Source organism: Temnothorax americanus, unplaced genomic scaffold, assembly GCF_048541705.1.
Source record: "Temnothorax americanus isolate GAGA-0224 unplaced genomic scaffold, ASM4854170v1 Scaffold6, whole genome shotgun sequence".
Taxonomy (NCBI): domain Eukaryota; kingdom Metazoa; phylum Arthropoda; class Insecta; order Hymenoptera; family Formicidae; genus Temnothorax; species Temnothorax americanus.
Window position 1 is genome coordinate 4,115,754 of NW_027509751.1, and position 27,153 is coordinate 4,142,906.

General features: G+C 43.8%; 1 protein-coding gene across 4 annotated transcripts in view; it reads right to left on the reverse strand.

The window, feature by feature from the left end:
* The window catches only part of LOC143905035 (protein turtle), a 233,299-nt gene that overhangs the window by 8,787 nt on the left and 197,359 nt on the right, over positions 1-27,153 (reverse strand). For 3 of the 4 annotated variants that reach the window (XM_077420139.1, XM_077420137.1, XM_077420136.1), the window contains exons 9-18: positions 25,745-25,970; positions 22,649-22,927; positions 15,245-15,532; positions 14,594-15,003; positions 13,741-14,012; positions 13,300-13,472; positions 11,177-11,257; positions 7,840-8,025; positions 7,333-7,560; positions 6,717-6,810 (exon numbers count right to left, since the gene is read on the reverse strand). In XM_077420139.1, the coding sequence (XP_077276265.1) occupies positions 6,717-6,810; positions 7,333-7,560; positions 7,840-8,025; positions 11,177-11,257; positions 13,300-13,472; positions 13,741-14,012; positions 14,594-15,003; positions 15,245-15,532; positions 22,649-22,927; positions 25,745-25,970 (2,237 nt within the window). Of the gene's footprint in view, positions 1-6,716; positions 6,811-7,332; positions 7,561-7,839; positions 8,026-11,176; positions 11,258-13,299; positions 13,473-13,740; positions 14,013-14,593; positions 15,004-15,244; positions 15,533-22,648; positions 22,928-25,744; positions 25,977-27,153 lie in introns of all 4 variants that reach the window. The other variant, XM_077420138.1, reaches the window with a different exon arrangement.

Below are 27,153 nucleotides of genomic sequence, written 5' to 3' on the forward strand. Positions count from 1 at the left end.
AGAGCGTGTCTGTCTGTTTATTGGTCATCTAGAATCGACAAACTGGAAACAATCAAATAACACAAGAAGCTTGAATTAGAGCTCCGCCGTGGCCCGTGCGCGCCGCAATAATCGTTGCAGCCCGTACGTGCCATATGTACGCCGTTGAAAACTTGGTGTCGCGCAAATCGAAGTTTTATTCGATTCCTCTGACAAACGTTTCTTCGATATAACGACCAATTCATCGGGCCGGCTATTATCGGATGTATACGAATATTGCTTTTTGCATCTATGACGAAATATGAGGCGATACTCGTGTACACATGCGATCTGTGTGGACTATGTATGGACAGAGAATCTTATTGGATAATATTGCGAGAATAGCATCTTGTAAGAACTAATGTTGTGAACTAATACCGTGATGTGACGAGCTAAGACGTGATTAGATAATGTGAAGCGGTATGGTAAGCCCGGCATTGGCTAAAATGTGCTTCGAATTCTTCAGATGTTATTAATATGACTTATCTTTAATTAGAAAGATATTATAAAGGTTATGTGATCATTAAACAACATGCACCAAACCGGATTTTAATGGTCTAGAAATGTACAGCAAGCTACTGGATATAATCTTTGTAAATAAATCAATTACTGGTAATAAATTCTATCAGACGAATAAATTTAAACGTGCATATTTATGCGACAAGATGTAAAAATATACCAGTAACTTCCTGCTACCTGTTTATGAAGTAAATTTTAATAGATGCTAAAAATAATGCATCTAAGAAAGAGAAATGTTCATTGCGCGGTGAATGAAAGTTAAGAAAAGTAACTGTCATAAGGAAACTCGATGGTTATTTTAGTGAAGTACGAAACAAATCTCCGTGGAAACAATTTCGGAAGAAACGACGGATAGATGAATTGAAATAATATTCATCAATTGCGTAACACATCGAGTCGCCGCAAATTTATCTGCCAATTAACAATTAATTGAGTAAATAAGTGATAAATGAAAGCGTCGTCATGGTGGGAAGTTTTAAAGTCAAGCAATATAGTGATTTGTGATAGCGAATGAACGCATTAACAGGATAATATACCTCTTAGTGTCATATTTGTAATAATAATCTGGAAGATAGTAACAATTAAAAATGTGTAAATATGTGAAGATATTTAGAAAAATGAGAAACTTTTGTGACATACTTTGAAAAGTATTGCAATCATGTTGAGCGCTGTAAAAGCAAAAGAAATATACAAATGGTAGTTTAACGTTAATAGAAATATAAATCGAAACTGAATATGAAGAATTGCAAAATAGCGAGTACAAACGCGACAAAGAACACACTAGCGATAAAAAGATAGTTAAGCTTATAATATGAGATACAAAAGTTTAAAAATCTCTAAAGAAAACACAATAAAGTTTCTGAATTATTCAATAGGCGCAATCTATCTGAAAGCCAATATTTGAAAGCAATAAAATATGATCGTCTTTCATTTGAAAGATATTAAAAACTATTTAAAATGATTACCGTAATCTCTCTCATAAAAATTGTTTTCGAGAGAGTAAAGACTGATCAAATAGAAATAGATAATGCACCTCTCGAACATATTGCGCTCCGCGCAAATTAATTAATGATGAAAGAGGAAATTAAACAATACAAAGATAATAAAGACATGATATTAAACGCTTTGTAATTTCGCAAAAGAAATAAGTATCATAATGGTGATTTTCACAGAGAAGCAATAATATGAAGAATTGAACGAGGAGAATGGATTGAGTCAAAGTAGGAGGTAATAACAGTTTATGGTTCTTTAATAAGCGCGCGTAACAATGAATCCTATGTGGAACGAAGAAATACGTACACGCAATAAAAGAGCAATGAAATGAGTAAAGCGTGATAGAATGGAAGAGAGGCGGACACTGCGCTGGGGGGTTACTCCCGGTTCGTCTTCGAAATTGTACATAAAAGAAGCAACGATTGATCGATATACCGATGACAGTGAATATAATGCGAGAATAATACGTCGAGAAAATCGTAAAAATTCTTTCACAGATCGGCAGAAAAGAATAAAAAAAAAAAAAAAAAAAAAAAAAAAAAAAAATCTACCGCCTTGCCTCGATCTTATCTATGTACTCCCTAAGGCCGCCGAACGAAGGTATTAGGGTACTGACTGGATGTTACTAGTGTGAACTCCTAGCTGTTTTGCCTGTATTGCAGATCTCATCTACAGTCATGACAATCATCCTAAGTAGTAGTAGTAGATAGTAGTAGGTGGTAGAGTAGATTAGTAGGTCCTAGCAGGTAACATTGCAGAGCTGTAGTCTCGCATAGTAGTAGGTAGTAGTAGCAGTAGTGGTAGTAGTAGCGGTAGTACTAGTAATAGTAGTAGTAACGGGCATGTGTGTCCCACCGGGCAAATTGGCGTTTCGCTCGCTCGATCGACCGAGGAGGATCGACGACTGACGGAGAATGAAATCCGATCGATCTGACAATTCGTTCGATCGATCGACGGACCGCTCGGTACAACGTGTTTATACACACACAAACACATATACGTATACCGTCGGCGGGAGGCATTATTTTCATGGTTCTCGGGAGCAACCGTGGTTTTCGGGTACGTAGTAAGTGGTGGTAATAGTAGTAGCGGTAGTAGCGGTAGTAGTAGCAGTAATAGGTAGTGGTAGTAGTAGCAGTAGTAGTAGTAATAGTAGTAGTGGTAGTACTTGGTTTTTTTCTGTGTGGCTAGCGGAGGTTAGGCTTACTGTTCCGCCTCTCTATGATAAACACGCTCTCGTAATCTCGATTATCGAGGTGGAGTGCGTGATGGTCACGATCACGGTTCGGGGGGGCCTGCTCGTGGACCGGCTCCGAGGTGGCAGTGGCGGGGGTGGTTACTTGCGTAGGAAGTGGTGATTGATGAAGAGGTTGTGGTGGTGGTGGTGGTAGTTGCGGATTCAACGGGCTGCAACGGGTCAGCGTCGAGACTGACTCGCCGCACGCGTTTAGATTTGTCGACCTACAGAAAACACAGAGAGAGAGGAGGACAAGAGACGCCCACGATTTCTTATCGTCTTGTCTTTCGTTTTTCTTTTCCTTTTTTCTTTTTTTTTGTTTTGTTTTTTTTTCTCTTTTTGTCGCAACGGCTATCTTGACTTGCCTGTCGGCCTCCTCGCGGTTGCCGTTTTGCGCGAGAATTGGCTTAGGGTCGGAGAGAGAGACGCAGGAAAATACGAAAGAAATAAAAGGGAGTGGTAGAGATAGAGAGAAAGGTAGCCGGGGAAAATCCCTTCGTTGACTACGATCGATTGACTCTACTATCGATTGACTGTGTGTGTGCCGGCGCTTTTCTTTTCAATTCCTTTCTTTCCCGCCTTTTGGCCGATAACGTGTTCGCGAACCAGCACCCTGCGCCCTTCCTCTCCAAAGTCTCCCGACCCTTGACGCTATTCTCTAGTTCGCGTCGCGGCTCTCTTCTGATCCTTGCTCTGATCGCGATGGTGCTTAGCACCGAGCATCATTTCAGGCCTGTATTCGTAGTCGTTATTTCGAGCTGCCGAGTCGACGAGCGCACCGACTGCAATCGTCAGAAGAAAACACGTACGGAAGAAAATTACGTTAAAGTAGATTCTTAACTTTACCTTCGTTAAGTTTTTTCGCGACTTCGTCAAAACGAAGCTGTCGTGGTTCCCGAGGAAATTAATGCGCTCTCCGTGTCCGACATTGTTGAAGCATTAAGGAATTGCAATCGTTGCTTCTACTCGGCATACAGCCCAGACACATGACCACGAATGCGGGCCTCGAAGAAAAAGACTCTTGGCAGTGGCTGAACCGTCCAGCCCGTTCTGGATATATATATATATATATACGTGTAGGTATATAAACGTGCAATATCGATCTCTCTCGGTATAACTCTCAACAAACCGCGACCGCGCTTTCAGTGTGCGCGACGTTACGTTTCGACTTATCATGAGGGTGACGACGGATGATACATGATACGGCGGCATGAATTAGATACTTTCAAGGGTTATTCTAAGGATTGGAAACAATAGAACAGGTACACGCAAGGCGCAAATATTAAGTCTAGATTATGGTAGCAGTATCCCCCACACTCTGAATGAAATTCTATATTTACGACAAAATGATATGCTAGTCCGCTGTTTGCACAGTGAAAAAAGATGACGATCGATATTCGTATATGTCAATTACAAAAGCGCATGCTTGGTCGCAAATTAGACCGATGTAATAGTCGAGAATACAGCGTCATGACTGCAAAAATTTATTTTAACTCATAATTACACGTATATGCGGTTCAATTCGGAACGTCTTCGCAATCGGCTTCGAACCTACGAAAAAATCTGTATTAGATATCGTGCGATCGTACTTGGTCTCTGGTACGTTCGATCGATGGATCGATGTTTCGTATTGTGGAAGCGTGAGCGTTGCCTGTGCGTGTAAGTAAGGATAATACACGAAGGAACGGGATAAAGGAGATTGGATCTCTGTTAGCACCCTCACGATAAGCACCGCGATAAGACGCACGAGGAGCATTTTGAGACTCGGTACGAACACAGTACCGACAATAATTGCACTCGAGAGAATCAAGTGAAGGGCAACGGTGCGGCTGATAGAAACGATGACAGTGAACGATGGCTGGGTCGAATGAATTGTTTTAAAAGTCGTCGCGGGTTCGGGGTCGACCGGAAGCGAATAACGAAACGCGCGTATGTATATATGTATACGGTATAAAGAGGTGGCGTCGCGAAATCAATGGCGAGTTACGATCCAGAATAGGCATCACTGCAGTCGTATTGTGGACTTTTGGATGCCGCGATGGAAATCATAACAGAGTCACAACTGTGTTTTACCCGCTACTACACGTGCAGTCCGCTTGGCGTGAAATCACTAATAAGCCGAACGCCCCACGCGCTACGCCGTGGCTCGCCTTTTTTTTTCGCTTCTCCTTTTTTTGCCCCCGAATATCACGGTGGTGCGTCAAAAACGCGACGCGCGACGACGATCGCACGTCTGCACGTTTCGTTCTCGTTTCTTATTCGTAGCTTCCTTTCTCAGTGTTGTGTGTGCATGTCGTTCCAGATCACGCGAATCGCGATCACGGCGATCCAAATCGAACCGCCCTCGATATTTCGCGATTGCATAAAAAAAACCAAGATTTTTCTTTCAAATTTTAATTTAATGAAATAATTGCAGTTGTTTTGCATTGTACTCTTCATAAGTTTGTCTTGCGCTTTTCAAACTGAACAAATATAATATAGAGATTGCTGTCTAAAAAATCTGTGCCGTTTCTTATGCGCAACCCTCGTTCCTTTCCGTATATTCCTTTCGCATTCCCGTATCGCAAAAAAAAAACCGAGTTTCGGAGATGCGGGAAACGAATTGATTATCACGCGCGCAATTATCCATTGCAAACGATTCGCCGCGTTCTATTTGACTCGAGCTACGAGGTATTCGGTTCGATTCGGAACGCCAGATCGCACGTAAACGAGCTCGATTCTTTTGTTCATGCCTGGCGTGCACGGTGCACGGTGCACGCATCCACGCACCGCACGTCGTGTTGCGCGTGGGAGTGTCTGCGTAAATTACTTATCGATTATCGAAAGATCGTTTCTCCAAACCTCGTCCAAAATACCTCTGCTGCTGCGGTTTAGTCTGCCGGTTTAATTGCTACGAGATATATACATATATATACACATCTAGAAGCTCATAGTGTTATGTATGGCGCAAGTAGATCAAAAGAGGTTTCTGTCGTTCCTCGTTTCCTTAATCCCCCTCCGTTTCAGGGGGATAGCGCTTGTCCTTTGTCAAAGTGGATCGAGCTGACGGCAGGAGAGAGAATGGATTTCTCTCCGTACGTCTCTCGCTAAGTCTCTCGCGGTCGTATATATGTCTTTGTAAACGTGTCGCTGGTACGACAACGGCATGTCATCGTTACTTCCGATTAGCTCGTAAAATAATCGAGCGGCTGTTATTAATTTGAGAAGTGACATTGCGAAAGAAAGATTAATTATCATTAAAGCCATGGCTGCAAAAAGAGAGTCGTTGACGTAGGAGCGATACGAAGTATTTATATACGTATATGAATTTTGACACATCCGGGGCAATATAAATATAGAAACGTATATGCGTAATTATATATATCATATTAGAGGTGAATGTTCGAATATCTGTTGGCTAGAAGATTATTCGTGACAGGTTTCGTAAATGCTTGAGGTGCTTCGATCGCCTATTGCTCGTTAAGAGGGGGTGGAATGGACTTAATCGCTAGTTCTGGCTAAACCTAAATGATATATGTTTCTTTGAAGTCGCAGCTGCACTTCGTGACGCGTTTCGACGGTACAAAATTGTCGATCTTCGTATGACCTGTTTTATCTTAATCAATCGTTCAAAGATCTCTTTATCAGCCTCTGAAGAGCCGACGTTTAGAGCACTTTAATGCGTTGTCAGAATTCATCTAATTTATTGGTTGTCGGGAAATTATTGATTACATATTGGGTTGTATTTAGAAGATATTCGTCGCGATTATTGAATGGTTAAATTTTCTATACTTTTGCATGCGAATCTCGAACTTTGATTGGCAAATGAAACAGATTTCCAGTGCAGCTGCGACCTCTTCGGTCTATTTGTCGTGATGATCAGAGCCTTTAGGAATGCTCCAAAGTATTAAGAGTCAAGATTCTTTTGGGACCTGAGGGGATAATAGTGTTTCGGATGGTAGACACTCACTTTTTCAAAGGCACTGTTCCCTGGGGCCCCTGCCCTGCGCCGTTCCTGGCGTCGGTGACCCGGCAGGCCACCATATTATACGCTGAAAGCAGTTCTACAATGTTACATAATTATGTTAAACATGAATGTTCAGATTCACAGGTGCATGCCCGGCGCCTGCGTTGCCAAATCGTAGCCGTCTCTTTGGCCAGTCCTGGGCACTGAATGCAAATGGCTGCCACAATCAATACGAGTTTTTAGTTAAAAGTTAAAAAATAAGCGAGCCCAGGACGGACCAAGTAAGAGAAATAACGCACAATATTCGCAAAAATTAACTTACTTTACCTTGCTCTGTTCCGTTCCAAAAGGACGTAACGTGTGCGAATTAAAGCAGTTAATTAGCAGCTATTAGTAAATTAAAATTATATATCCATTAAAATCCAAACTATTTAACAAAAGTTAATTATAACTTCATTATACATGGCGTTAGTTTTGCGAGACTTTCTCTCCGAGAGAACGTTGTTCTCTCTATTGCGAAAAATTAACACAGAGACGACACAACCAGGAGCACAGGTCCAGGCGAATTGCGGGCAAAACGGTGTACGATACGTCGATAACGCCACGGGGCGTTTCATACCTTTCTCCTGTTTTCGTCTCTTCCGTTTATTGCATATTTTCACCGCGCATATGCTGAGGATGATGGCGACGAGGAAGAAGAGGATGCCGCCCACGACGCCCGCGGTGATCGCTTTGTGCTTAACACGAGCCGGCACGGGAAACTTCACCTGGTCGCTCGCGCCGTAATTCGTGGCCGAGTTGGCGAACACTTGGAAATAGTAGGTCCTACCACCGACCAGGTTCTTCACTGTGGGCGTTCGCGTTAAATGGGAAATTGCATGAAAGCCAGTACTCTCGAAAGTCAATTCGGATAAGTAATATATTGGTTTATGAGTGTGTGTTTTGGAATTACTCGTACTCGGTGCTGAACGTCTGTCCGATGCTCGTAAGAAACTTTATGCATAATAATCGCTGCGATCAACAAGAGAGAGACAGAGAGAAAAAGAAAGAGAGAGAGAGAGAGAGAGAGAGAGAGAGAGAGAGAGAGAGAGAGAGAGAGAAGGAGAGAAAGGCAATAGAGTCTCACCTAAATAACTGGTCTCCTCGGGTCGTATTTGGCCCTTGTTGAGCGTTTTCCAAGGTCCGTCCGTCTTGTACTTGATAGTATAGTATTGGATAAGATGGGCTTTTTCCACAGGAGGTTGCCAGGTTATCAGGAAACCGTTGCTGATTTCCGTCACCGTGAGGTTCCGGGGAGTACCTGGCTTTGGTCCTGGCGATTTAAAATCACGCCGATCAGGTCGACCGAAAATAATAACATCGAATAAATTGATCCTAATAAACTAAACTAAGATAATATCTCGCATTTTATAGATAATTTTTTAATCTTACGTCATTCGGTATGTTTTACCCTGTGCGCACGATTGGCAAATAATTTCTCTAGTAATAAAATGGAGAGAGATTTAAAGCTGCGCGTGTGCGCAAAAAAAACCCCGACGTAGGGAAAGTTTCTTTGGCGTCAGCGAATAAATGTTGTTGTAATTCGAAAATAATTCCGGTGATGCACCGAGTTGCAGCGCCAGCGGAAAGCTTTTTTTTTTTATGGAAACGTTAACGCCGTTCTGACCGCAGCGATATTTTCGCATCTATCAAATCCGTCGGTATTCGCGCCATCGAGTTGTATGTCTGACTTTTTTCATCATCGCGTATCTGGGTCGACTGCGATATGTCGCTTGCAACGGTGAAAAAAAAAGGTTTTAAAATTTCTTTGCATTGGCTGATATGAGCAAATGCGCTGGTATGAGCATGATGGATCAACTACGTTCATTTTGAGGCAGGGATATATTATTTTAAATATTCGTTATTTTCGTATGTATGTGTGTGTCCATAATGTGACAGTGGACATCCCGATAAATCAAGATGGACACCCTGCGAGCTTTGAAATGGCAAGGTTGACGCTCGTTATTTCTTTTACGTGATATGATAATAATGTTTTACGTAACATATATGATACGAAAATAAGAGTAAATTGGATATGAATTTGTATGAATAAATCAGCATGTGCTTCTGTTATCACTGAATGCGAAGTCACTAGGTCGGAATAAAATGAGTGATCGGTGCAAATTCTTAATTGGATTAGTCGGACGTGAGATCAGCTTCTTTCATCACTTCTTACACATGTAATGCCACGACCTAATTGCTTCCGGCGTACACGCGTTAACCTTATTAACGTCCGAGCTGGCACCATTTCTTTCTTAGTAATATAGTATGATTTCATGCTGTGAAGTGTGAATTATAACGTATGATCGTCAAAAAAAAAAAAAGATACGTTAAAGTACGAGTGAGAAAACAGCTCGCATTACGCGAATAATTCGCACGGAGAAGTGCAAACGTTTTATTTGATTTCTGATTTCCTGTTTTTTTTTGTTCCGTCATATTCTGATTCACCCAATCTGCCCCACAGATTTATTCCAACAAAGCAAATATCTCGTTCCATATTCTCCCGTTTCCTTCCTATCAATTTAATGGCCGCGGCTGTTCTGGAAAATATCTCGGCGGAATTTACGAAATTGTCGGAAATTGCCTTGTTGTTTCTGCGAATTGCGATAAACGTAAAAACCGTTTCACGATTGTTTGCTTTGTTGATTACGCAAACGATAAATTTTCTTATTGTTAGTTAATTACGATCAAATAGTGCGTATCGGCAGCAGCTGTTTTACGTTTCGTTTAAAACACTGGCGACTTTATCGAATTCCATGGATTTTCCGTACATTGGCAATTTAAATGACACAATTTTTAGCGTCATTCAAATGATCAATATACCGTTAGGCTAACAAGATTGAATCGAGTTTTGGAGATCAAAAGAAAACGCCCCCCCAAATTTTCTCGTGAGACATAGTACATGAATTGATTTTCGTTCACCCCGATATGCATGCAGAGACGAAGAAATTAAGATAACAGACTTATTTTTGCAAAAAAAAACTTTTGTCTTTGTTGTGCAAGTGCGCTAGATAAACGTTCAATTATAGCGTTTGGGCGGCAAAGAACCTTTTCATGGTTTTTCACTACATAGCCAAGCGAACGAAATTGACGTGAAAAAATTGGAAATAATCGGCAAATAGGCCGATTGATTTGGTCATGAAAATACAAAATTAGCGACTTGTATTGTTTCGAATATTTGCTTTGTAGATAAAACGTATGAAGTTATTTCCTTTCTCTTCTCCCCCTTTTGAATTTCATTACGAGTGCTTTCTTCCGCCTCCATCGAGCGAGAGATGCGAGGATTTTATATTTTATTAGTTTTGCGCAAATAATGGCTGTTATTGCCTGCGAAGAAATGTACATACTCTGAGATTATATATATATATATATATATATATATATATAAACTTTGTTAAAAAATACACACAGTACGGCATTATTAAATGAATGAATAAAAGCTGCTGCGCGAAAATACAAAATTATAATATAAAGTTTTCACTTCAAAATGTAATTACGTATAAAAACTGCTGGACGCTGGAATTGTATTCTATTCCCTCTCTCTTTTTTTTTATTCACGTCACTATTCCGCCCAACGATCCAAATATGATTGAAACTCCGACTGGCGGGAGAGGCAACTAAAACTTTCTTGGGTTTATTCAGCTCCAAAGCGGAATAGATTGTTTGGAACCGTCTGCTACGTGCAAAATGTATGATGTTATTTCCTGCTCTCCCTTCTGGAGAATGCCTTCCGTCTAGCTCTCTCTCTCTCTCTCTCTCTCTCTCTCTCTCTCTCTCTCTCTCTCTCTCTCTCTCTCTCTCTCTCTCTCTCTCTCTCGCCGGTAAGTACGCCGCGGCTAAGAGGATTTCGTTTTTATTTTCCTCTGTATCTTCCTCCGCGGTATGCCGAACTGTATGCGAGCGTGGGAGCGAACACGCGTTTCATTCTTATTGCCCTGTCGGACCGCTTGACACTTATTTTCATGTCCATCATAGCGTGTAATGGCAGTTAATCCCGTTCCCCTCCGCGCGAGACGGAAAGAGGTTTTCAGGAAAAAAATGAATTTTTACGTACTCGACCTCTTCGCGACGCGAAAGATTCCTTCCTAAAAAATCTGCGACGAGAGAGAGAGAGAGAGAGAGAGAGAGAGAGAGAGAGAGAGAGAGAGAGAGAGAGAGAGAGAGAGAGAGAGAGAGAGAGAGAGAGAGAGAGAGAAAGAGATGAAGATTGGCGATATGTGTCGTCGGTGCACACATCAACCGTAAACAACGCGTCGGATGTGGGCGGGGTGAAAGCGGCGACGAACACTTTCGAACATTTCAATGGGATAATATAATAGCCGTTTGATAATATCACTATCAAACGCACAATATTAAGGATCATTTTCATATGGATTCTATTACGTATAATATAAATAAAAAAAAAGATAGAAATATATGTATACCTTTCGGTCGTATGATTGGCGGAAACGCGGGGTTTCCTGTGGAATCAGTCGGTAATACGAGACTATTGTAATCAAGGATGTCTGAAATGAAAAGAAAGAAACAGAAAAACTTAAAAAATCAAGCAAAAATAGAAAAGAAACGAAATTAAATTGCTTAGAAATAAATAAGTCGTTATATATTTTGAGAAGCTTATATTATAAGGCTGCAAAATAAGCTACCGTGGTTTATTTTCAGATTCTTATGAATGAAATCTAAGCGGACTCACATTGTGAACTTCTCTGCTAATCAAATTAGGGTTGATTTCATCAATGTCAATTAACTCCCGACTACAGCCTAAATATATCTTTTTGAACTGCAATGTAATATAGAACACAATACGGAGGATTATTCGAAACTTCATATCATATCTATGTCCCGCGCGTGAGGTACTTTTTAATTAGATTCCGGAAAATAAAAATTTAACTTTTCTTTCATAAGTATGTCAAATCAGCCAACGAACTGAGATACTCCCTTACACACTGGTGGATAACAAAATTTTATTTTTTAATTTATCTTCTCGGCTTCGAATTACAGAATCGTAACGTAAAACTTGAGCATAAATTGTAGGAAAGTGTAATACAAATTGTTTGTTGGAAAAGATCGACTCTCTCGAAAGTTGGAGAATTCCTGTGAAACTCGATGAATGAGTTTTGCTACGCTTTTGTGTGGAGAGCATTATAGAAAAAGAAAATTTAGTTAAACGTGGGTTAACCAGCGTTGTTGAAGCCGAGCCCTTTGTCGGCGGCGCGGGCTAACGAGCGAAGCCCCGATGACGATGCGGGCTTGTGCGTGGAGATATAAGCGTAAGAAGCGAAAAAGCGGCTACAACGAGGAAAAAGATACAACGGGAAAGGAGTCAGATAGGCGAAAGAAACGCTTGAAAGGTAACCAGATAGAAATCCCTAGACGCCGGTATCGGGGATGCTCGAGGTACGGTGTGTACAAATGGAAGGCAATGAACCGGTGGATTCGAGGGAAGGAAATAAAAGCGGAAGCAGAATGAACGGCTCGATGGGTTTTCCGATACGATAAGTCGCCACGGAAGTCTCCGTTCCTTCTTTCCGTCCCTTTTTCTCGGTTTTCCACCGCTCCTCGCCTCATTCCGCATCCGCATTCGCTGTTCCCCTGGCCCTCCTGCCTCCCCTTTTCCTTATCTTGTCACTTTTTTCTCATTCTTTTTGTCTCTCCTTTCTTCTTTCCTTTTTTTTTTCCCTCCCGCCTTACGGTTCTAGCCGACGAAGAAATCGCGCGCGACTTTTCGATTCGCCGATCGATACTCCGATGAGAGGATCAGAGCGGAGCGAGACGAGAAACGACACCCCTCAAGCATGAATTTCCTTTCGACACTCATCGAGATGCCATTCTCAGCTTGCGAAGTGAATCGCACAATTCACGGATATTCCGAGATATTCCGGCAACCGATTGCGTTTTCGCTAGCTTGCGGTTTTAAACTAGCAGTAAAAATCGTCGATTTTAACATCTTGAAAGAACTGCACTATGTTACCCCCGATGCATTTCGCGCGTTTTAAATTTACGACAGTACATATAAACATTTTATAGATGGCTTGCATAAAACGCGTCGCTTTTTTACTAAATATTTTGCCACGCTGATTTCATTTCAATTTTTCAATATTTCTCCCATTTTAACCGCGATATGAGTTTAACCGCAATAGTAATTTCGTACAAATCTTACCACTTTGATCCGAAGAGGAGGGTTGATCAGGCGCGGAAGGAGTCGCCGACTGGGTCAGGGCAACGCCTTGGAGAACGCAGCGATAGATGCAAATAGTGAGAAAGAAATTTGTACAGATAGCAAAGATTAGTTTGTTAGTCGGCGAATAAGGTAGCGATTTGTTAGTTATTACTGGTTAGATTAGCGTTAATGCTGATAAATATTCATAGTTAGTATTTTTAATAAATAGCTACATGATTAGAGAATAGCTCAATTACATACAATGTATAATATTTATTTTTAGATCATCGAGTTTGGACTTTACGTACACTCTTTGCTCGTTTTTTACTTATTAAAATGAAAAACTTCAGTAGTCAAAGTAATTTGAACGCAATACGTAGTTTTCATTACCGAGCGTCCTGACTGTGATGACTTTGCTCAGCATTCCCTCGCCCAGAGCGTTCTTTCCGATCACTTGAAATTCGTAGAGCGTGCTAGGCGTGAGATTGTTGATCGTCACCGTTGTGCTGCCCGATGGAGTCACGGGGATTGTCTTCCATTCCGAAGTTCCCGATTCCCTATACCTGAACGACGGTGGCAACGAAAGACAAACGAAACGTTAAAGATTTATTGAAAGATTCTAGAGTTAGACGCAAAAAATTTTATTGGTCCGCTCATAAGTGATATCGATTATAACGATATCACCTATAACGTGTGCCATACAAGTTAAATTGCTTTTAACATGGAGAACTGCCGTTTCCCCTTATTCGAGGCGAAGCAATTATTGTTCGCGTCGATAGAACGAACCTTAAATGGTAATACCTATCAGCTTATCCCATACCATATACCCACCAGATAGTATAATCTTGTTTGTAATCAGGACCACCGGAATAGCCTGGTAACCAAATTAGCGTTACCGCGAATTGTGTGGCAGTGCCCGACACGTTGTAAGGTGCATGGGGTTGCGTACCCTCGACGATCAATTGCGTCGAGGATGAGATGGTGGCGACTTCGTTGAAGGCGACGCACTGATAAAATCCGAAATCCGCCCGTCGAAGGCTCTCTATGGTTAAATTGCCCCCGACGGTCTTCGCGCGACTGCGTTGGATGGGTCCGCCATCCCTCTGAGATAATTTCAAAAACGTTTTTCCAAAATTATGCGACGAGACAGCTCCTCAAAAATATTTCTTAACGCTAGAACTATCGACGATTGATGTGTATCTATTTCTATTTAAGTATGCTCTATAAAGATATCAAGGGACAAAAAGTATAAATTTATCAATTTAATCATTTACATACTTAGCGCAACAAAAGTCATAGAAAATCGCAGAAAATACACCGTTTTAAATTGATAAAAAATTACAAATCAATAATTTGAACTGCTTTGATAGTGTTCTAATGTTAAATATAAATCAATTATTTAGACAACACAAATGTCCAAAAAATGTTTTTTTTTTTTAATCAGATAGTCTTTCAACTTTTGTTGTTAAACATAGCTTTAGAAGAAAACAATTGCAATTGTTATAAAATTATAAATGATAGGGAAGAGTAATTCTGACGGTAAAATAATAAAAATGCCCATTTTACCATCAAAATTATTGCAAACAGTAGTTTAGAAGAAGTGTATTTAAAAGTGATAAAAAGTTAAATAACGAGAATTTTGCTTAGAAAACTAAACAAGTATCTTTTCTGTCTGAAACAGTACCCGATGCCATTGTATCGTTGGCCTCTGCGTTCCGTCGGCTTCTTGAGCGTCGCAGTGCATCTCGACCGTCTCGCCGACCTTCTTCGTGTACACTGGTTCCGGCTCGAGGGTGAAGACAGGTGGGTTCCGCACGAGGACCTCCATCGGACCCGAGCTGCCCTGCGTGCCGTGGGCGTTATAAGGCGTGCAGGTATATCTGCCTTGGTGATTCTCATTGACCCGTGTAAAGAGCAGGGAGCCGTTGTTCATGATAACGATGTCCTTCGTCTGATAAGGCTCGAGTAGGCGTTTGTCCTTGGTCCAGGTCACGTATTGCAAGGGCGGGTTGGCTTTTATGTAACACTGGACCACACCGGCCAGACGGAACGGCAGGTACTGAACAGTGGGGGTAAACGTGACCTTCGCCGGATCTGAAATGCGCGAAATGCAGGATGGCATTAATCTTTCGGACGTTAATCGCATTAAGCTTTGCATTTGGAGCTTAGCACAGCTTCGCGTTTTAAGCACACCGTTAAGCTCGGTCCTTAGTGTTTGGAACGTTTAGGTCTATTTGAGACATTTTTCGAATTTTAATTTTGTTTGATTTTCTAATGCGAAACTATCAAATTAGAATTATTACTAATTCGATTTTCTAATTTAAACAGGTCTTACACTCGACGTTCAGATAGGCGCTAGCAGTCTGAGGATCGCCGATGCCATTAGTGACCTCGCACAGGTATTGACCGGAGTCATCGGCGCTGACGGGATTGATAACCAGACTACCGTCCATCTTGATGGACACTCTGGTATCCAGGGCCGAGACCTCCGTGACCGGGGCGCCTTCGCGAAACCAGCGCACCGTCACGTTACCCGGAAGCGCCTTTGCCTCGCAGGAGAATTGCACCTTCTCGCCTTCCAGCTTCGTTTGATTCGTCGGCGGCACCATAATAACGGCTCCACCTGTGAAATCAATCAAACGTACAATTCTTATTGCGTAGCCTCGACTACGGAGCGAAAAAGATAGGCCAAAGAGAGGCGAGAGATATATCGATCACGGTCACCGAAACCAAAGAGCGACCGCGTGTATTCCCGCAGCGGTATCCGTCGCATCTAGAATCTGCGGTGGCGATTGACCGCTGATATCGGTTGTCTCGCTGTCAAAGATATCCCGGACGAGACAACAGCATGCGGTGCATCCGACTCGCCGTCAGGCAACGAGAGAAACCGGAGAGCGCTGTAGCGTACCTCATCCATCGATTTTCGATAATGTCTCTCAATAAAAAAATAAAAAAAAACCGTGACGAATAAGAATGGGCGAAGAGCATCGGCTGAACGCGTGTAGCCACGAATTTGCCTTTCGCCTCCGCGATTTTTACGCCTCCGAGTCTACGAGGAAGAGACGTTCAACAGGGTGTATTATATCTTCATTGATGTCCAACGTCGTCCATGCCCACAACCCGTCTCTCTCCGTGTATTCACGCCCGAAGAATTTCAAAACTTGCGGCTTCGCCTCAGAAAAGCGAATATCTCGCCATATTATAGCGGAAAATCGATTTCTCGCCGCCACAAAAGACCGAATCCCATCCTCGCCGCGATTCCGCGGCATTTTCCACAATCCGATCTATCGTCATTCGTCGGGATTACGGGAGCCTTCATCTCCACGTTGCCAGACAACGGGTGGGGAAAAAGAGGCCTTTAGATCGCGACGAGCGAGCGTACGCGAAATTGTCGAGGAATTAGCGACACCGGGGGTTCATTGAAAGCCGTTGATAGATCTGCTGAGGGAAGAGCTCGACGATAATAAAATCCGAACTCTATACGAAATCCCGAGCAGGGAGCTCTTTATTTTTATTGCGTCGCACGAGATTTTGCATACGCGCTGCAGGTTGCCGTACAAGAGAGAGAGAGAGAAAGAGAAAATAAAGTTTGTTTACGATTCAATATTTTATACATCAAACTCTACGATTGTGAATTATATGGTTCGGATAATGAACGCCGTCGTCCGTTCGCAAATCTCTATCGCATTTCTGCTTTTACATTTTAATTTCGGACGTGTGACACTCAAAATCCATATATACACACGCTCGATTTCGAGAGATTGCTAGTTGGCAAAGTAAACAGGGTATAGGTGTCGCGCAAACAACGTGTAAATTTATACACGTAAACGAACGCCACGCGCCAATACGTCTGGTGCTATATACGATGTTGCAAATATATTGACGTACGTTTGAACAATTAAACATTTGGCAGATTGTTGCGGTGTTTGTCGTCCTCGCGTATATCGATATAATCAAATTCGAGGTTGCGGCGTAGCTTTTTGGCGGAACGACGCGAATGCCCGGCGGAAATTCCGAACGGGATAATATAATACGGCTGGCGAGAGCGCGGAAGTAAAACGTGTCTCGGCCAAGGAAGGGCCGGAGGAATTCCGCAAGAAATATCGCGCTCCGCGCGCAGACGAAAATCCGCAGAAACGAGGGCAACGATATTCTAAAGCTCCCGCGCCCGATGTCTCAATATATTGCATCCAGTTGCACCTCCAAAGAGACGCGCTACAATGTGCGCCCGGCGCCAGGCAGCGCGGTGCATGTCGCAGCGGCGCGACAGGAATAAATTTGAATCTACGATCTTGATAAACGCACGAAGCGCGGAATGAGAACTTGTTGACCGGGGAGGGAAGGGAAGAAAAAAAGGAAGAGAAATGTATTTCCTCGCAATCCTCCACGCTCGCTGCGTCTATGTCCGGGGCACGCGCGCAGATAAGGGTATATCTTAATAGCCAATACCAATCAAATCGGACGTATCCGTTGTGTCAAACTTTTTTTCATATTAACGTACCGCTTCGCATCCACAGGCGCCGTTTGAAGGAGGCTTTGGGAACTAAACAAAATTTAAATAAATAAATAAATAAAATTAAATAAAAAATTAATGAGTACAGTTTAAGGTTCGTTAGGGTTTTCTGGTTAGTCACATGTAGATATTAATTTACTCTCAAAATTATTATCATGTATATTTGCATGTTCATATATTGGGGAGGACGCGTTCTCCTCGTCCCCCTCCCCCACCCGCTAACGCTGTTCAAGTATCCCGAGAGCTCTCTTCCCTACCCATTGTCCGATCATTCGCAGCTTCGCGGGAACGGCGACGCTTCGTTCCTCGCGCGCGATCAACAGAACACATTTTAATTATTCGCGCGCGGCCGATGATATATGTTACGTCATGCGGGCGCGCAAGAGCTTAGAAGGATACTTTACGAAGGGGATGGAGATGGAGAAAGTTCGCAAAGTTAGGGGGCAAATGAGGGCAATGGAATTCGGAGTTGCCCGTAGAATCAGCGTGCGGTTGCCATAAAGTTGCACGTTCGGTGCACATTACGCGCGATCGTTAACGACGTTGTTTTTACCAACTTGGGAGCGGCGGCAATTCCCACCGATGTATACGGTCGATATTTACGGGAGGGGGGGGGGGAGGACTTTGAACGCGTCACCCCCGTTGTTCCTCCCTTCTTTTATCCTTTCGTTCGCGAAAATAACGCGAGCCTGATCGCGAGAGATTACGAAAATATTTTCACAAAGTGTTTATTAAACTACATACTGTCAAGCCGTGCTGCTGTATCATCAACCAACGTTGCGTTTATACGTGCGGCTCCGTTGTATTCCCGATGCGAGAAGTGTCACGGTGACAAATTCCAGCGTTTGCCAACTAGACGAAAATCTTGATAAACCGGAGCAATGAAATTCAGAGGGGGAGAGAGAGGGAGAGGGAGAGAGAGAGGGAGGGCGAGTGGCGACTCTTATGCCAAGTTCACAGCTATGATGGTGCAGCGTCGCTCTACACATTGCAAATACAACGCGGTACCACGAGAAACGCGAAGGGCACCCAGCGCGAAGAGTAGTTCAGCAAATGGAGCAGCAGTCGAGTTGCAGAATAAATTTTAGAATGATTTATTTTTGTAATGTTTACCTTCCGGCGTACTCTCGTCCCCTTTAAGTGCTCTACTTCGTTCAACTTGGCGAAACGCGCCATTATATGTTTGCATCATGCGAAATATATAACACGCCGTGTCTCATCTTCTTGCGGAAAAGATAAATTGCGATTTTTTTTATATTCTCGTCTGCGTGCAGAAATTTTGTACATTTCTCCAGCCTTAAATCTGTTATTTCCATCGAATAGCGAATTCTAAAACAAATACGCGCCGAAACGAACAAGAGATAGAATGTATAAGAGCAATTCTAACGTACAGTTTGTTCTCATATCGCATATCCTTTAGCGGCGGTAAGCTGCGACGGTTTTTGGCAGCGTACGTCTAATTTTATTCCCCGCGCGTGAGCGAATTTTACGATCTCTTGCCGTCGTCGTTTCGAGCCAGCGACATTCGCGCCATTTCTCAATCCATTAAATAACCATCTCGCGACCGAGCCCGTGAACGGGCGCGAAAACAAGAGGCGGCGCGCGAGACGGTAAGACAATACGATGATGAAGACGGATGTCCTAGCGGCGGTGGCTTGCCGCTGGCGCGGCTTACAAATTTGCAGTGGTTGCGGGGGCAAAAACCGGGCGACGCGGCGCTGGAAAAAAGGGATGGAGGGAAAGCGAAATGGAACAAGAAAGCGGTTTGGAGGCGAAAAGTGGCTGTTGGCTCTGGAAAAACAAGACAAATCGCCTTTTAACCCCCCCTTCCCCTCTCTCTCTCTCTCTCTCTCTCTCTCTCTTTTCTCCCTTTCCCGGTACGGGAACCCCTGGTGCGGGAATAGCCTTAATTGGCCGGCGAAACGAGCGACGCCCGGAAGCTCGCTGTAACCACTTTGCCTAACGCGAATTTTATCGCGGCGAGCTGAACGTATCGATATGAGTAAATGTATATCGGCTCGTAAAATTTACGGGGGAAGAGAGACGCTGCGCTATACGCCCTCCACAGATGCCGTGTCTGCGCTTCATATGGATGATGCACTGGCATTCCCGCCTTCGCCTTCGATCACGGGAAAAAACATTTCCGTTATTCCCCGGAGGGAGAAACGGACGCTGAAACGGTTGCGCGATCACACGCGCGGACGAGAGATTGCGACTTCTTTTATGTTTTATCTTTTCCCGGGTTTTGATCGCAAAGCCATGACCTGTCTGTGCACGCGATTATCCGCGTCATCTGAGAAATCATCAATTATTATGGATTCGCGCGATGTTATGGACCCTTCGTTGTACGAACGGAAATCCAAACCACGCGACAACGGGCGCGTTCCCTTGGATAAATCTCATTATCGTTCGCGAGATTATTAAACGGGCGTTACGGGATAAAGACCTAGTAGCCGAGATTATTCTGTATTCTTTTCGATTAAATTACGTCACGCGGTGAAAGCGCTCTTGATGAAACCCTCTTCATAACGGACATTAAGAAAGTTGCGTGAGAGGCACTCGCGCAAAATGCAAAGAACGGAGGGATCGAGTTAATTAAACCGGAGATAATAAGACGTGCGCGTAAACCTTTAATTGTTCCATTTCGTGCGGATTAGCTTGTTGGAAGCGACGATTTATTTTTAAACGCTTGACGTCGAAGCAGTGTCGCGATTAATGCGAGTCGCGAGCGCGCCGCGTTCGGAGTCGCGCAGACTGCATCAGTCAGCTTTACGAGCGTTTCGACGATGCGCTTCAAAATCAAGGATGACACTGGACTCGCGCAGTGCCCGGCCATGATATTTCAGATCTCGACGGATCTCGCGCGGGAGAACGACTACGAGAACTTTTGCGAAATCGCTCGTGAGAGAGGGGCGTTTGTTATTCCGTATGAAACCTCGCGTGGAGTACGGCCGAATTTATCGAATGTATCGCGAAGACGCCGATGGACTGGGCCGACTGGGGTTCACCAGCCCGTGAGAATTCGTTTCCGATTGCGCATCGGGCAAAACCAAAGAGAGAGAGAGAGAGAGAGAGAGAGAGAGAGAGAGAGAGAGAGAGAGAGAGAGAGAGAGAAAAAGAGCGGCTTACACGCGGATCGATAAACAACAAAACTGGCGGAACTAACCGTGCCCGCTTTAAGATATTTTCTGGCATGCAGGTTATTGGAATTGCATTACCGGTGTTCAGCTGATCGCTGATTACCGAGGGATATCTGTTTCTGATAACGGCGCGTTCGATAATTACTACGGCAGTTTGCTGTTTATTAATTATCGGCCTGGCAGGCAGCCGTATTTTGCATTATTCTCTTCGGGTGCTGATCGCGGATAATTAATCGCGCTGGCATGTCGAGGCAATTTTCGGAAGTGTATTAAAGCGGGCTTCCTATATACATATATATATATATATATATCGCGCGATTCATATTAAATTAGTTTCCGAAAAAAAGTGCGCGCCGTGGCGTCTCGATGTCGGCAAACTAATCAATCGACTTTATATTTATGTTCGACGAAAAAAAAGCTACAAAGACTCGCCTTCTTATTAGCTTCGGTACAAAGTATCTTCTTCTTTAATCAGTTTACTAGCGTTATGTATCGAGGCGCTCCCGAGTCCCATCCCTCTCTCCTCCTTCGCCAGGTAGAGGCGGAACTTTTATGAAATATTGCTTAATTATATTTTAATTACGTATCTAACTTATAGCTATACAAAAAATAGGCATTTAATTGCCAGAACAAAACAAGTATTTAATATAGGCTTAACAGTCCACAGACGTGGTCCTATATCTTTCCGATATTCCAAGCCGATAAAAGCATTTGTGTAGCGATAAAATCCGGCGATCGTGACGGACAGGTGATTGATTAAGATATTTCTAGGGATCAATCGCGGAACGGACGTTTCACGTTTCCCCGTCAACTCCGGGAGATAAGTAATAAACGCCAGCGGCCGGAGTCCCCGGTCGTTTAATTATTCCATTCGTCACGCGCCGCGCGACACCGCGGTATCGTTCGCTCGTTTAACACGAGACGCTAAAACGAAAGTTGTGCTATGACGGTTTTTTGCGTCGCAGCCGCCGTACCAAGTAGATTAAGCGACCGCGCGCTCCTATCAGACAGTAATACCTAACAGCGCGCGCACAAATGTTTCCCGCGAGATATTACCGGGGGGCCGCGCCGACGGAAAAAAAGCAGTTGTTATTCGCCACGGGGAGGGCCGCGGAATGGACGCCGCTCGTGACTGGCGTTGATAAAATCACGTCCGGAATTTTGAGAGAGGGACTTTTTAGGAATTAAACATCTTTTAAACGCGAATACGTCGAGTGTATTACGTGACTTCTGACGGGAATATTTTTTAAGAAATTAAAAATCATGAAGAGAATATAGTTATTATCAAAGTGCACACGTATATATATATATATATATATATATATATATATATATAGGGTGTTTTGAAAAAGAGGGGCCAGAATTTAGGGAGATATTTCTCACACCTAAAGGATGAAAAAATGTTATATGAATATGGGTGCGGAAACGCTTTATTTTCAGGAGTTGTGTTGAAAATACTGTTGACTGTATTATTTACACAAGAAACAATTTAAATTAATCATTGTGGACGACAATCGTTTAATCGGTAGGTTTATTTACATTTGTTTTTAAAGTGACCTTGAGTTGCCTGGAAAATAAGGTCACTACCTCATTTAGCCGTAACGTCGCATACTCAGAAAAGAAGCCAGGCAGAAATAAAAAAAGCGTTTCCGCACCCATGTTCATATAACATTTTTTCATCCTTTAGGTGTGACTGGTGTGAGGAATATCTCCCTAAATTTTGGCCCCCCTTTTTTAGAACACCCTGTATAATCGCGCAAATTCATTTATCACTTTACATCGTTGTCATAAATTTAAAACGACTCAAAGGCACGGTAATTGTTATAATCCCGTGCGCGCGATATCCATTCCCGGCGCTCTATCTCCACATCTTCGCCAGCAAATATATTTCTGAATGACAGTAAGACTTAAATTAAAAAAGTTTTATCTCTCACACTCGATCAGGCTCGGTTGCTGTCGAACGTAATCGTGTCTTTCGCTGCTCCCGCACGGGCGAACGGGATAATTTATCGCTCAACTTCGCGACGAAATTGCGGTTCCGCGCGACTAGGACGTTCCATGACGTTTCTTATCAAAGCCGGCTCACCAGCGATGATGACGCGCGCGGTGTGGCTGATCTGGCCCTCCCCGTTCCTGGCGATGCAGGTGTAATCGCCGATGTCCTCGTTCTTGATCGTCGAGAGCCTGAGCTCGGTGCCGTCGTTGAATATCCCGACGTCCCGACCGTTGGGCTCGACCGGATTCGCGTCTTTGTACCAAAGGATCTCTGGCGTCGGAGTACCCTCAGCCTGGCAGTTGAGTATTATCGCATCGCCCAGATTCACGTATATCATATCATCCGGCGTTATGCTGAATCTGGGTGGCGCTGTGAACAATAGAGGCGAGTTTCAAAATTAGATGTACGATTCAATACAACTATATCTTATCGCTATGTTACGACCACAATGTTAACTCTAGAGAGCGCGACGCGAACCGACCGATCTCTATATTTGACTTCAACAAAATCCATCCCCTTCGTCACCGATTATTTTCACGACCCAGTAACGCTGCTCTCGCGAAGGAGAGCGAAGATGCCTCGCAAAAAATGTAAGCGGTTTATCTTTTTGTAAGTGAGGCGACGACGCTTGGCACTTCCGTGACAGAAAATGGCCTCGGGTAAATGACGTTAGAAGAACAATCGAGTCTCCGAGGAGAGGACGATGGACGTTTAGAAAATGTTCCTCGAGAAGTTCCGGTCGCGTTTTTATCGTTCCCGCCCTCTTTTCATGCCGGAGAAATTACAATGGTTCGCCGCTGCCCATCGCTCGCGACCGAACGGTGAAGCGAAGAATAGTTTCTCTCTCGTCTTAGGGTGGTACGGCGCAAGATCGACAATTTCGAGCGAGGGAAAGAAGAGCAGTCGAGAAGGGATAAACGAGTGATTGAAATAATGCAAATTTTCCACGGTGATGGTTAAGAAAACCTCCGCGCGCGGTATTCCCTTCGTATATACCGCGCGTTCCTTCCGCGAGACAGAATCGTTTCGTTGGAAAAATTTTAATCGACGTAGACGCGCGCGCAAGAAATCCAGCGGAATCGGAAAAGGGCTCGAGTAAATATTTCTGCAAAAGCTTCACGTAGCGTAGACTTCCTTACGAATTGTTGCTATTCGGGGCGGCTCTCTCTCTTTTTCTCTCTGTGTTTTCCGTTTTTCCGGGATATTGTCTGCCGCTATGCGCGCCGTCTGCTTGACTTCGTCGTTATTCGAAGACGAGGAATTTTAATTTCGAGAGCGATGCTTTGGAAGATACAGCGGCGAAGATGGAAGAAGCGGAAGAGAAGAAAAAGGTAAAGTGACGCGACGGGATGCGACGGTTTATGACTCTAACGCGAGCAAGCGACCGAATGGAGTCGGCTGCAAAGTACAAAGGGATCTTGAGCGCTTTCCGGGTGCCCCCGAGTATTTTTCCCTTTGATGCTGCCCGTTTGCGAGGTCTATCGTCGTCAACGTCGCCGTCTCCGTCGCCGTCTTTGTCGCCGTCGTCGCACTCTCGTCGTCGCCCGTTGTTGTTGTTGTTATTGTTGTTGAGTGTGACCGAGAGCTTGACGGAGAACGACGAAGAAATTGGGAATAAAAGCGGAGCGGACTGACGGGGAACCGGGGGTGGATGAGGTGTGACGAGGGAGGAAAAAAAGAGAACAACGCGACACATCCCCCTATAAGCCATCTAAATGTTTCTCTTCCCTCCTTTGGTCGTCGTTTATAGCCGAGCAAAACGCGGCAATAAGTTTCTCCCCCTTTTCTTTTATCGCTTTTCTTCTATCTTTTTTTTCCTCCTCCCCTCCGTCCCATTTCCCGTCTAGTAACACGATCTTTTTGCGATCCTCCTTTCCATTTTACTCTGTCGTAAGCAGAGAGGGACGCGTTTCTCGGGAGATTTCGTCGAAGCGATGAAGGGCAACACGGCGAACAACTCCGGAAGAGAAGACGTAAGTTCGAACTGCGCGCAAGCAAGAAACATAACTTCTTCCACGATTCGCGCGAACTTCGGGGAACGTCGGGGAACGGGAGCACGACGACGGGGCGTGGTTGCGCGGTGTTTGCTGAATGCTGAATGTACAATTCGCATCGAGCCGCACATCGGGGAACCAGCGGTGGCGGCGTCTTTCTGAAGCGCCTTTTATGATCCGCGTGCTTTTCTTTCCCTGACAGGAAGTCACGTCGACGGAGTAAGCTCGAGGCGCGGCCGGTATGAGGAGGAACAGAAAAGGCGTGACGGAAAAAGGGAATATTTTCGTATACTACACTCGCCGATGTGTTTAACCGAGCGCAGAAGGAGGATATTACGGAATTTCGCGTGTCTCCCAGCAATGCGCGAACGTGTTTCTTTCCTGCGATCTCGATGCATATCTCTCGACAAGATCAGTTTCCATTATCAAACGTTAACATATACGCACGCGTTCTTACCTGAGTATAATACGAGTATGCGAATTTAATGCTCGAGAGACAATAAATTAATAATAAGTAAAACACAAGGAAACATATGTAACTCGCATTATTTCGTTAAAAATATTAGCAGTCTTAGCAAAATATTGTTAAGAGTAATATAATACTATATATAGTCAAGTTATATAGTATAAAGATATATTTTTCGTATATATTACGCGCGCGACTCGTTTCCGACAAATTGTGAAAATTTGCACATTCGGCGAATTATTCAAACGCGGCCTTAACTTACGCGGTTAACTTCCAGCAAGTGTTATAAAACTGCATTAGCCAAAGTCGTAAAATCTTCTTAAGTTCAAAGTGATATTAACGAGGCTATTCGAAGCAGAAATAACGTAATTTCATGTTATATAAAACTGGACATAAAAGCTTCGGGTAAGAGCGCGTTTAGCACATAGCGGATATAACTTTTATTACTATAGTCGACAACTTTACGTGAATATCAAGTTTTTTTTCATCAAGTTCCGTATAACCCGAAAGTAACTTTCCATTTGTACTTCCCGCCGTTCGTCTCGCAAGCGAGATGCAAACTCAAATGTGTCGTCTAACGGGAAGAGAGATTGCTCGCTTCGATCATTTTAATCCCGGAATCGTAAAGATACTCGCGGCTGTCGCGGAGTTGCATTCGCATCATCGGCCCCGACAAGAAAAACACGTGAGAATTAGATGATGTAGAAACAAGGTGGGATTACTTACCGTGGACATCTAGATGAAACCAGGTACCGTTCTTGTGACTGTTGGGCGACCTGTTGAGGAAGACGACCTTGCACTTGTACCATCCTTGATCGCTCTCGCGGATGTTCGTCAGATTGAGGCTAGCCTGGCCGTACGGCGAATTCTCGCTCACCCTCGAGACACGACCCTCGTATCCTTCGCCACTGTGGGTCGGATACGACTCGTACCATATGTATATCGGTGTCTCCTGCCCCTTGCACCAACACCAACACTCAACATAAACGAGGGATCGTAATGAACGCGTATAAAGCCGGTGCGAGCGTTCGTCTGATTTCATTTCAAATTTCGCGCGCATTATTCGCGATTCGAGCTTCGATAAAACGCGAAAGAAGTTCATCAACGGCGAATTCAATAACTCTCTTATCGAACAATTTGCTCGAATAATTTATCTCTCAGTCGCGGAATGCGCGACCGAGAAGAAACGTCCACGTTATACGTTGTAAAATTTAACTTTTATCTCCGGAGGGATCCGCGAAGCCTTTTCGAAAGATTTCATCATTTTTGCAAGGTGACCGAGAATGAAGTTTTAATACCGCTTAACGGGGGCGGGTTGGGACACGCTCCATTATTCAGGGGCCTTCCTTCTACTCGCGCGATCAAACCTCGTTACTCACTCGCACCGGCCCGTGGATCATGAGATGATAAATGATGAAGACAAGGGATGCAGCATGTCTGACGAGTGAAACGACCCACGGGCGTTACGCTCGCGCGTTATGTCCGGGGGGTCGCTTGCTCCTCGCGCGAGGGAGGCAAGGCGTGAAATGAGAACAACAGGCGAGATCACGACGTCTCCACGGATCCGCGCGCTTTAAAAGACACGTCTCGATGTGATCGCGTATATGGATGACGTCGTATAAGATTGAATGGATTCTGCGATCTACTTTCGATACATGCCGGATGTGAATGCATTACATCGCCCAAGATACTCGTGCACTTTGTCAATGGAGTTCGCGCGTTGCGTATATACAAATAAAAAATGCAGAAAAATGAGACAATGAGAAATTCGAAGTGTCGAAGTTCAACTTGAGGAGATGTTTCGGGATCGTTAATTGAAAGTTTTCGCGACATTTATATTTACGTCATATAACGAGAATCGAGATTCGCAGTGCTTCTGAAGGATACTTAGCAGAAAGGGTGCGAGAGAATGTGCAGGAGTAATTGTTCGGTAGCTTTTGCGAGTGATGAGCGCACTCGAGGTGCGATACAAGATAGGACAGATAGTGCAATTCGTGCTTTTAATTTTCAAAATAGATCACAATTAAGTACCAATTACATTAATTAAGATATAATGAGCGTCCAACAATCGTTGGAAGTTATAAATATATATAAGTATAGAAGCAAATGTTAGACGTATGTATGTGAAGTATAAT